Consider the following 12845-nt stretch of genomic DNA (forward strand, 5'->3'; position numbering starts at 1 on the left):
CATATTATCTGAATACCATCATGATTTAAATCTTCCCCACCCCCTCCCACCCCTGGTTACACATTTTCCGCCATCGTGATTTCAATCGCCCCCCCCTGGTTTACATCTACCACGATGATTCCATCTGCCTGTGATGGTGTGGCTATCACCATGGTTCTTGATGTGCTCGTTTGTTGGCCTTTGGCAACTTCTCTTCCCCTTCACAACACACTATCTTCATGGTTATAGCATTCTACATGGTTATATCTGTCTCCATGGTTATATCTGTCTCCATGGTTTATTTCTTTTTTTTGGATATTCATTTATTCATGAGATAGGATAGTAGAGGAGAGACAGGACGCTAGTGAGGAGAGAGAGACGGATCGGCAAAGGACCCGGGCTTGAATCGAATCCAGGTTCCCGGCCGCAGCAGTCCAGGGCCCAGCCGTTAGAACCACGGCTGGGCCCCCATGTTTCCGTTCTGCCTGTGAGGGTGTAACCATGACTTGTCAGTGAGGTTATTTGGTTAGCTGGAAATTGGGCGCAGCCTTTGCCTTTGCCCCAGACTTTGCTACACTTTACTTTATGGTTTACACGGTTTACACCCCCATGGTTACACTTTGCTTGCCAAAAGTAGTGTGAAGGATGCGTGCACATCCAGTGAAACGGGTGCTGGATCAAACAAACACGTATAGAAAAAGAAGAAGGGAAAATCTGCATACTGTTGCTGCTCACTGATTTATTCAACACAGCGTTTCGACCTCAAGCGGTCTTTGTCAGGTTTAACTTCTTCTACACACTGTGCTTGCCCCCCATGCCATTATCTTCCCCTATTGTTATGTCCGTCCCAAATGGTTACTCTGTACCTCTTTCCATGATTGTATCTCCCCCCATGGTTGTATCCACCATGGTCAGTGAAGCTGACCGAAAAGGACAAAGCGGTCAGTTGTCCCAGGCCCAGGGAGAAGTGGGGCCCACAATTGGGTCCGCATTACATTATATGGAATGGGTGGGGGACGCCCTTTCAGATGACTTTGTCCTGGGCCCGGCCAAAGCTGTCACCGGCCCTGTCGATGGTTATATATCTGTCTGCATGGCTCCAATCTCCATGGCTATGCCGAAGAGGAATGCTAATTCTCCCCATTACTGGTATATTATTACATAACGCTCAGAGGGCCCTCACTGCACATTCAAATAAGGGGATCAAGTTGGCAAATGCGAGTATTAGCGATGGCTGCTGGGATTTCATGCAGTATTCATGACCATCCTTGCCTTTGCCTCTCATATGCTCTTTCTCACAATCTCCTTTATGTTCCTTTATTTTTCCCTTGCCTCCATGTATTATCTCTGTCTCCCCCCCCCCCACTCTCTCTCTCTCTCTCTCTCTCTCTCTCTCTGTCTGTCTCTCTCTCTCTCTCTCTCTGTCTGTCTCTCTCTCTCTCTCTCTCTCTCTCGTGTGCATTTTCTCTGTCTCTTCTCCTTTCCCTCTATATACCGTCTTCTTTACTGTCACTTTCTTCTTTTTCCCTTTCCTCTCTTCTCTCCTCCTCTGTCACTTCCTTTTCTGTTCCCCCACTCTTTCTCTCTCTCTCTCTCTGTCTCTCTCTCTCTCTCTCTCTCTCGCGTGGGTTCTCTCTCTCTTCTCCTTTCCCTCTATATACGTTCTTCTTTACTGTCACGCTCTTCTTTTCCCCTTTCCTCTCCAGTCCTCTGCTCTCCTCTTCTGTCACTTCCTTTTCTGTTCTATCCTTTCTTCTCTTTTCCCTCTTCTCTTCTGTATTCTCTTCTTTTACTTTCCTCTATTGTTTTTCCTTTCTTCCTTTCTCTCTTCGTTTCTCCCCTGTCCTCTGCTCTGCTGTCATTTCCTTTCCTGCTCTTCCCTTTCCTCTCTTTTCTTTCTTCTTCCTTTACTTTCCTTCTTTCCTTTACTGTACTTTCCCTTTTCCCTGCTTCTTCTCTTGCTATCCTTTCCTCTTTTCCTCTTCTCTGTCCCCTCCTATTCTCTCCTCTCCTCTCATCTTCTCTCCCCTTTCTTTTTCTGTTTGTCTCTTGTCTTTCTTAGCTCCATATGCAGCAGTATCACACTAGCAGGGTGATGCAACTCCTGCCATGCATTGTGTGTGTGTGTGTGTGTGTGTGTGTGTGTGTGTGTGTGTGTGTGTGTGTGTGTGTGTGTGTGTGTATGGGCGTGTGTGTGTGTGTGTGTGTGTGTGTGTGTGTGTGTGTGTGTGTGTGTGTGTGTGTGTGTGTGTGTGTGTGTGTGTGTGTGTGTGTGTGTGTGTGTGTGTGTGTGTGAGCTTGCACACGTGCGTGTGTACATGTACATGCAGTGTGCAGAGGCTGGGGAGGCATCTTCAGTGCTTTGAGCTGATAACAGCGTTTGTTTGCCTTGAGAGTTCAATTGGATATTCAGATTCAAAGAAATGTATATTTGTGTGACAAGGGAAACTCTCCCATCGTGATGTCATTATAATTACAATAGAATAGACTTCACGGGACTCCGTATGTGTGCTGCGGCTTCATGTGTATCTCCTTGCAGGTTGTCAGTGACACATGCGTCGATATTTGCATAATTGCACATGTTGTCGTCAGATAGGGAGGGAGGGAGAGAGAGAGAGAGAGAGAGAGAGAGAGAGAGAGAGAGTGTGTGTGTGAGAGTGTGTGTGTGTGTGTGTGTGTGTGTGTGTGTGTGTGTGTGTGTGTGTGTGTGTGTTCACAGGTCATACCTGAGTTTGTGTGGGTGTGGGTGTGGGTGGGTGTGTGTGGGTGTGCGAGCGTATGTGCATTCACGTCCACGTGTGCGTACTTACGCTTGTGCGTGTCTGTGTGTGCTTTGTTTGCGTACATGTTTGTGTGTGCATGCTTATGCACAGCTATATAGGCTACTGTATTCACCCTCCGTCTGCCCACCTTCCTCCTTCCTCCCCCATCTCCGTCTCAGGTGGTGCGGCCCTACCAGACCATGTCCAACCCGCTCAGCAAGCTGACGGTGCTCAACAGCCTCCACTCCCACTTCATCCTGGCCGACAACGGCACCACGGGGAAGTACGGCGCCGAGGTCAAGCTCCGACGACAGCTGGAGAAACACATATCCCTGCAGAAGATCAACACCCGTAAGTACTGTAGCCTAGTACACACTAACCAAGTACGCACACTACAAAGTACAGTACATGTGCTATAAGTACTTGTATATCCTCATTGTAGAAGCTGGAGAAGCACATATCCCAGCTGAAGATCAATAACCACAAGTAGTACACACTACAAAGTATATACTACAAAGGACATGGATTATTATGTAAATATGCGCACAATACATTGTAGGAATCACAGTTGTAGAAGTACATATCTCTGCAGAAGATCAACATGTAAGTAGTATTCACTATGAAGTAGGGTTTAATCCCGGGACCCGGGATTCCCGGGAAATCTGATCAAAACAGTTTCCCGGGAAAGCCATGACGGGAAACCGGGAAAAAAAATTAAGTGCGTGTCTATTTGTTGTCCCAGCAACATAAGCAACAGTGCCATCTAGCAGCGGTAACACTTCAGGCTCATTTAAGCAGCAGCAGTACAGGCCCATTTCAGCAATGTCTGAGGTGCGCGGTTGACGTATTATTTCATCCGCAACCGCTTCTCAGAATTTCTAATCCACCCGCCCTAATGTTTTTTCTCCAATTTCCAAAACCGAATCCGCCCGCCATCCGCCTATTAGTTTTTAGTATTTAAGATGCCTGAGGCACATAGTCGATCGTCTTTTTCAAGCAGTGCAGGTCATTTACATCTTGCCAGCCCATGTTTAAAAAAAATCTCTAACTTATAGCAATTCCCAACTTGTCTCCACCCATCGCACAACGTGAAAGTTGAAACGTGTGGATGCTTTAATGCAGCCTAAATTTTAACAGTTTAAATACATCCAGTCCAAGCAGCACAATCGAAACTATTGGCTATCTAGCTTACAAGTTTGGATGGTATCCAATAAGACGAGTCAAGTGTCTTGCGAAGAGTGCAGAGAATTACGTCGCGCGTGTATGTGTGAGCGAGAGAGGGTGAGAGAGGGAGCGATTCCAAACTTGTCTCCATCCATCGCACAACGTGAAAGTTAACGTGTATGCTTTCATGCAGCCTAAATTGTACCAATTTTGCCTCCTCTCCAAGCAGCTAAATCGAAACTATTGGCTATCTAGCTTGCAAGTTTGGCTGGTCTATCCAACAAGATGAGTCAAGTGACATATGTCTTGCGAAGAGTGCAAGCGTCGCTTTGTGTGTGAGCGAGAGAACCAGAGAGAGAACCAGAGAGAGAACGAGAGAGAGGCGCTTCCCAAAATCGCTCTGCAGAAAGGGCAAGGCGATGTCTCCAAATATTAGACAAAATGCAGCTTATTTTAGTTAAGTAGACATCAGGAAAGTATTTTGTTTAGTTGCAAAGCCGAGCTGATTGGTTCATATTGCTCTGAAAGACACTCAAGTCTATGCCTATATTTTAATGGGTTTATTATGCGCGCGAGGTCACCTAACTGTAGTGACGCCCGGTGCTATTACCAGAGGAAAACGATAGCACTTGGGCAAACGGTAAAGTCAGTTTAGCCATGCATACCTGCCTATGATGAACCAGTTTTCTTGTTTGAAAAAACACTCTTCCTGGCGCTAAAGCAAACTGCCATTTCTGACTGACCCAGATGAAATCCCATGCACGGAACTCCACTTGAGATGACATCGCATAGGCTATATTTCCCACCGCTTATCACAGTAGCCGACAGTGAAACATTGTTCTCATGATGCTGGCGGTAGACGTGTATACTATCCACAGGTGAAGGACAAAGTGCCATGATTTTGCGCACAACCTCAAACACAATTCCTTAATGGAAAATAGCCAACCCACTGTTGCATCAAACTTATAGGTGAAAGTCGTGAGCTCCACCAACAATCCACCGTCATTGATAAGCGCTGCATGCTGCGCACAGGCTATCATCTTACACTTCATTATTATTGTGTTGGTGGATAGGAGAGCTTAATCTTATTTGAAGAAAAATTTGAAGGAAAAAAAAAAAAAACCCCGGGATTTCCCGGGATTCCCGGGAAATGGGCCGTCAGATCCCGGGATTTGATTCATGCCATTTTCGGGAAAAATATTAAACCCTACTATGAAGTGCATACTACAAGATGGACCATTTTGTTTCCCCAAAGACAAAGTTGGGCAAAAAAACCCAGTAATGAAAATGTTGATTATTCTCTGTCAATTTCAAGTATGTCAAGGACAAAATAGGTAATGGATGTCATATATCCATGCAAAAGATCACTAAACACTTGTGAGTGCTGCAAAAATGCTGAGAGTTCACTGATTCGCTTCTTGGTAAAACAGGTCAATGCGAACAATACTATACAACCAACGTCCTTTGAAGTCCCTGCATTTCAGCACCTTCAGGGATTTGATACTCGTTAATAAGCCCATTCAGTACCTAACATAAATGAATGGCGAGGCACAAGTAAGTACTGTACACGGATGCACTCTCCAAAGAGTCAGGGACACACACGACTGAGATCACGACTAAAACGTGACTGTAATGGCTGGAAATGGTTGCTGGCTTTGCATCAAACTAAAAGGCAGAGAAGAAGATGATCTGTGGTAACAGCCCAGCAGATCCGACTCACAGTGTTCCAGCAGCCTGCCCTGCCAGCAAGGGAGCTGACAAGGTGGGGGCAAAGGGGACATTTGCCCCAGGCCCAGGGAGAGAGGGGGGGCCAGAATCGGGTCCTCATTACATTGCATGTATAATTGAGTTTGGCGGCCCTTTCAGATGATTTTGTCCCGGGCCCATCTAAAGTTGTCAGCGGCCATGCCCTGCCAGCGTGGACACCGCGTGCCGCGTTTACACAAACAACAAAGGCGGCAGGGAAGAAAACAGCAAATAGATGTGACTGATCAAGAACGGTGGGTAGCTGGGGAAATCTCCTGTCAAACAGATATAAATAGATATAATACACCACGCAGCGCTTTGCTGGGGAGTGTATTATCACAGGATCATTAGACATCTGGTTGACTTTTTTTGCGTCCTCTCTCCTTTCGGTTTTCTTTTCTTTTTTCCTATTTTTCTTTCGCGTTTTCCTTTTCTCATTTTCGCCCATTATCTGCTAACGGTTGTCTCATTTTCAAGGTCTGTCGGGGCTTTTGCTGAAATAACATGTGAATGTGCAATGATTTGTATTTTTCACCTTTGTCACAGGCATGTGCGTCGCATGAAACATTCACGGCTGCATTAAAGACTTTTGCAGACGCTTGAAAAGTCTTTCTATGAATACATAATGAGTATCAGTAGAATGATTTTTCATTGATCGCTGTTTACCTTGATCGATGCCCACCCCCGTCTGATCAAGACTTCACAGAATGACTAGATGAGAATGTCTTTTATTGTGGTTATATTTACACATCGTCGTTATACACACACACATGTATTATACATGCGTACGAGACTGGAATTAATGTGCAGTATGGTATGCACTGTACTCCCTCTGCACAAGACTCCCACCCCTCCCCTGCATGACTGCGTTACCCCTGCTCGTTGCATGTGGTTTGAGAGAGGAGACGCATTCTGTGGCCAATGCAGTCTTCCTTCTCCTCCTCCTTCTCCTCCTCCTGCACTCCTCCTGTCTGACATCTCCATCCCTTCTCCTGGTCTACTGTGTGGAATCATGGAGGGTCAAACACTCTACGGCCAGCACGAGGTGCTGCCTGCTGCCGGCGGTCTCACCTTTGACCCTTTGACCTTCCGCTTCCCTCCCCAAGGTCACATGACTAATGACCTTCCCTTTGTCATCCTATGCCTGGGCTCATCAAAGGGGGCTGGGAAGGCAAAGGGACGTTCAGTCGTCATCATCAGCATCAAAACCAATAACACCCCGCCTTGCCTTGCCTTGCCTTGCCTTGCCTGCATCCTTGACACTCCCTCACCTCCACACACACACACACACACACACACACAAACACACGCACGCACACACACACACACACACACACACACACACACACACACACACACACACACACACACACACACACAAACACACGCGCACACACACACACACACACACACGCGCACACACACACACACACACACACACACACACACACACACACACACACACACACACACACACACACACACACACACACACACACACACACCAATCACTGCAACTCGCCCTGTCAATACCACGCACACTCTCCACCACCAGTAGTTTATTACTGATCGGATGTCTGATCTTATCTCCCTCTCCCATACAAATGTTTGTTTATTTGTTTTTTGGAATGCATTTCTGCAAGTTGCGTCACAGCATGGACAACCGTGATTGCAATATTTTCCTTGATTGCAATACGCTCTGAAAAGGGCACAGGGGGGGGAGATGTTAAAACTTGTTAGAAAGGTGTTGACATTTGTTGAGAGAAATCCTTTCTTTCTCTCTATGCCACTTCCTCTTTCTCTTTCCTTTTGTTTTCCATTTTCTGTCTTTCCTCTCTCTCTCTCTCTCTCTCTCTCTCTCTCTCTCTCTCTCTCTCTCTCTTTCTCTCTCTCTCTCTCTCTCTCTCTCTCTCTCTCTCTCTCTGTCTCTCTCTCTCTCTCTCTCTCTCTCTCTCTCTCTCTCTCTCTCTCTCTCTGCGGGAAGCACATTTTGTCTTTCTTTCTCTCTCTTGCTATCTCTCTCTCTCTCTCTCTTTCTCTCTCTCTCCTTCTCTCTCTCTCTCTCTCTCTCTCTTTCTCTCTCTCTCCTTCTCTCTCTCTCTGCGGGAAGCGGGGTATGTATCAGGTGGGTGGTTTGCTGCGTGGCTGGTGAGGCGGACGCCTTGATTTGATTACCTGTCGACTCGGGCATCGGGAGGACATCAATCTCACTCCCAGCCCAGGAGCCCTAGAGACCGCGGAGGGTGTGTGTGCGTGTGCGTGTGCGTGTGTGTGCGCGTGTGCGTGTGCGTGTGCGTGTGTGTGTGCGTGTGTATTCGTGCGCAAGGGTATGTGGATGGGGGGCCACTGCTGTACGGTATGTGTGTATGTAGGTGGGTGGGCGGGGGTGAGGGTCTGGGCACCACAGCCTCCTCCATGGATAAGACAAAAACTCAGTTTTGTTTTGATGTAACTGTAATACTACTTAAGAATTCACATTCTCATCGCGCCCCCTCCCTGCATGCCAGCGTGGGTGTGTGGCAGGCCTCCTGCCTGTGCCGTACGGGAGGCATCTACATAAATCATTATAAGAGGGCATTCAGAACAGAATGGTATGTTTCCCCTTTTCAACTCTTCTTAGAATAGAGTAGAACAGATTGCAACAGAATGGAACCCATACTATACCATACCATACCAATACCATACAACACAATGGAATACCAAAGGGATAATATTGTGTGAGGTGGACATTCTAATGAAATGAGACAGTGTGAAGCAGTGTGACGTGGACCTCAATATGAATGGAAGCTTTGGTCCACAACAGCTTTTTCTGGGCCTGGGACAAAGCTATCTGAAAAGGCCCCCACTTTCATACCTACAATGTAATCCCAATTCTGGGGCCCTCCTTTCTCTGAGCCTGGGACAACTGACCCCCTTGTCCCCCCCTGTCGGCGGGCCTGGACATACTGTATACTGTATAGTAAACATTGTCATCATCATCATCATCATCAAAATCAAAATCAGCATTATCAAAAGAATAATTATCATCATCATCATCTTCATCATAATCATCATGTCATTATCACCTTGTAATAAGGCCAAAAACCCAACGACGGAATTCAAGGCCCTGGGACCGCTTCCGCTCTGGACTGTAGAAAAGATTTCATTAACCTATTATCCAATACCGCAATTATTAGAGTCCCAGCCGTAGGATCTCTCTAGTTCCTATGTAATTATGTATTTGTACTTAATTACTACATTATTGTTAAAATTGATTAGTCTACCAATCTCTGTTATGTCTGGGTTCAGCTAGTTAAGCAATTTATTACATCGGTACCTCCCAGCGCGCGACTATTGTTTATTTGGGGGTCCTAACTGCATGTAAGTCGTTAAGAGATGAGGCAGGGGTTTATGATGCCGAGAAGGTACCGTATCTGCCGAGAGAGGTGTCTCCACATCCCGCACCCGATCGACTGCCTCAGGTTAACAGGTTATGGGTACACGGCAAACGGAAGATAAAGTCACCCCGCACTTGTCTCGGTTCTCATAACATATCTCAACCTAGGTAAACACCATTGACGTCGGATCTTAGTCCAAAGTATGTGTGCCTCGCTCCATCCACAGCGAATAAACCTTACTGCCTACTTAACCAGATCAATAAACATATGAATAGACCAAACGGAATTCTTCCCCATATTTTTATGAAAGTTTATTATAAGACAAGATCTACTTTGTCAACAATACGACTACGACAGAATACAATGTTGAAAGAAATCAATGCATACCTGAACAAGGAAGAATGGGCTACACAGACGAGATATCTGAGGAGGTCCTGAATACAGTTACCTCTCGTAATATGTTACTTCCATCTTAAATGCATATTTGTCACGTGGGACACCTTGGTCAGGTAACCAATGAGCTACGAATATTTCGTTGGGCAGGGTTATTGTAATTTCGAGGGGTCGGCCTTTGCCCGACTTCCCATTGAACCCCTATGATTCTAAATCTTTAATAAATTGTCTAAAGACCGTTTCAAAACCAAGACCTTGCCACCACTCGCAACATGACCGTCAGATAGACACCAAACACATAATGGAATTCTCAATACATCATATTATGCGTTTAAACCACACATATTAATACATCTGGCCCACGTCTCTCCTGGGCACGTGGTATTCCTGTGCACGCGCAACCGCTGGATGCCTCCCTCACCTGAGAGGGTCGAGTTTCCCCTCCCGGAGGGGGCGAGTTTGAACAGCTGGCGTCTTCGCACAGAGGGTATTGTCCCGCTGCGCGGCCTTGTGATTCAAACGCCAGATAGGCAAAGTTTGTCTTTGTAATTTAAAGATAGCAAAAACAGTAAACAAACACATGAATGGTAGAAAAGCAACGAAATGTGAGATTCCTCAGGAACTCGTAGGTAATGATTATGAGGATGAAGATGAGGATGACTATGATGTCAGTGGTCAGAGAACGGTCAAGACAGTGGGGGGGCTTACAACCTCTAAGATGTATGGATGTAGTATGAATACAGGGTATAGTCTTTGACGGCTTTTGCCACTTTTCAGTTAAGCCTTAACCCCATTCACAGACACATCTTGGGAATGCTGTGATGGCTTTCAGTTTTTATTACTGCGGTACAACTGCCTGTTTTCTCCACTGACCCGCAGGTCAGTTTCTGTAATGCCTTGTTTAATGGAACTGAACAGAATCCACAACAACAACAGCACAACACAAATCTCATTCTCCCGCTCTAGATACTCTCCCATCCGCCGTGGGAAAACTAACTTCAGACATTATACCTGCAGTAATTGATGGCACTAAGATCCATGTTGTTGTTGTTGTTTTTTTTACCTCAGTGTACACCCGAGACGAAGTGCCATGCAGGTGAATTCAATACCCCCTTACAAAGCCCACTGGGACTAGATTTATTTTACGTTACTTAGTTTTTCATTTTTGTGAAGCACACTGAATAGCAGCCTTTATGTATGAAATAAGCTCTACAAATAAACTCGCTTTGCCTTTACTGCCTCTAGGCCTTACATCAAAAAAGCGACACGCAAAAATATGAATGTAAGTCACTCAAAAGAAGTCAGTGTGTAAACAAGCAGCAGCTTAAGAGAGGAAATTTGTAGTGTGATACAGCTCGTGTGTAAGACTCGACCCATTTCAGTTAGTACAGTTACACCCAGGTTACAATTACTATACGTATTACTTGAAAGCTATCCACACAACCACATTTAAATAGCCAGGCTGTGCCCTCCTAATGACGCAACACTCACAGCGTTGCAACGAGTCAGGTCAAGAGCAATGCAAGTACTTTCTGAGTTCCCGAAAATACGGGAACTCCTCCCACTTTGTCGGTAAGCAAACAACCATAAGCAAACCAAGGGAGGCGGGTCAACCATGCCGTTTGGGATATGTTAATTGTTATGCTCTTGGTCAGACCAAGTTTCGAAGAGATTTGAACGTCGATGATAATCAGGCTAACATTGAAATGCCCCTGCCAGTATCCCACCAATGCCCTTATCCCCTCCCTCTGCTCTTCCATCACCCTCCTTCCCTCCTCCCCCTCTTCCATTACCCCTCCCACCTCTTATCTCTTACCTCTTTAGTTACACATTTAAATGCTCCTGCCCGTATCCCACCAATGACCTTATCCCCTCCCTCTGCTCTTCTATCACTCCTACCACTCCTTCTATCTTTCCCTCCCCCTCCACTCCCACTGTTTCAATTACATCCAGATTACTATTACCTTAATGGCAAGAGGACATAATAGTGAGCACTCTATACTTTTTTCTCCAGGCTGAAGTTGCTATTACTTTATTACTTTTTTACTTTGCCATATCAGCCATACAGTACATACACCCACATTTAAATGCCATCCCATCACCTTCCCTCCCTGCACTATCCCATTACCTCCCTCCACTCCCATCTGCTATATCAATTACAGCCAGATTACTATTACTTCATTATTTTGCCATACAGCCATACATACACCCACATGCAGCCCCTCTTAAAGGAGAAGTCCACTTTTTTGAACATTAAGGCCATTTTCTGAGTGGTCTGCAATGTTTTAGAGTCCCCCTCACCGTTTATTTCATGTTTGCTAATGCACACTGTTCCACCACTGGAACACTGTAAGAACTTTACTACCATAGTACTACGCCACTATGACAGTACACAGGGCCTGCAGTAATACATTACGACGTGGTCATTGCCATTCTGGTAACAGCTAATTTATAACAGGTGCCATGTCTTAATGGGTTCTGCCCTTATTCCACCCTTGGCTCTTCCATCAACCTTACCCCCTCCCTCCCTACCTCCACTCCTCCCATCACCCTCCCTGCGCTATTCCATCACCCTCCCATCACCCTCCCTGTGCTATTCCATCACCCTCCCTGTGCTATTCCATTACCTCCCTCCAGTCTTATCTGCTGCTGTCTCTGGGAGTGTGACACAGCTGACTGGCCACTGATGGTGGTTGCGGTGGGCCTTACTCCACACACACACACACACACATACACACACACACACACGCACACAGACACACACACACACACACACACACGCATTCACAGACACACACATACACGTACGCACATGCGCAGGATTGCGCACACACACGCACACGCACACACACACACACACACACACACACACACACACACACACACACACACACACACACACACACACACACATTTACACACTATGGACACACACAGAAGTCTTCCCTCCACTGTTATCTGTTGCTGTCCTATGCGGCGTGACGGCATGGCTGGTTGGAGGTTGCTGTGGACCCTCCTGCAGTGGCTGCCGTATTATGTTGACATTCAGGAGTCTCCTCTCGTTTCCCCCTACTCCCTCCCTCCCCTGCCTTCCTCCTCCTGTGTGGGTCCAGACCGGATCCTCCCATCCCATCCCACCCCATCCCAGCTGTTCTGACTGGCCTGTGCGTACACCCCAGTGCCTCACAACCCGGCTTTTGCCCCCCTGGTTAAACACTTGGGGCAAAGTTAAACAGCTGTGGACTAATGGGTAGGGAGTTGCGCTAAGGAACAGAGGGGCGCTGGTTTGAATTAAATCCTGTACCTGTGGGTAGAATAGGGCTGGCGTCCTGCACCCTCGCTAATGGCGAAGGTGCTGTTGAACACTAACTCCACATTGTTCCAGATGAACCCTGAGATGTAGGCCTACCCCTTACCTACAGTT

At 46.5% G+C, this 12845-nt stretch overlaps 1 protein-coding gene across 1 annotated transcript in view; it reads left to right on the plus strand.

Annotated features, from left to right (window-relative positions):
- trpm3 (transient receptor potential cation channel, subfamily M, member 3) overlaps window positions 1–12845 on the plus strand; it is a 281583-nt gene that overhangs the window by 189881 nt on the left and 78857 nt on the right. Inside the window, exon 6 of the mRNA XM_063194092.1 lies at window positions 2921–3092. Within this exon, the coding sequence (XP_063050162.1) occupies window positions 2921–3092 (172 nt within the window). The remainder of the gene's footprint in view (window positions 1–2920; window positions 3093–12845) is intronic.

The sequence above is a fragment of the Engraulis encrasicolus genome, chromosome 3, assembly GCF_034702125.1.
Source record: "Engraulis encrasicolus isolate BLACKSEA-1 chromosome 3, IST_EnEncr_1.0, whole genome shotgun sequence".
NCBI classification, from domain to species: Eukaryota; Metazoa; Chordata; class Actinopteri; order Clupeiformes; family Engraulidae; genus Engraulis; species Engraulis encrasicolus.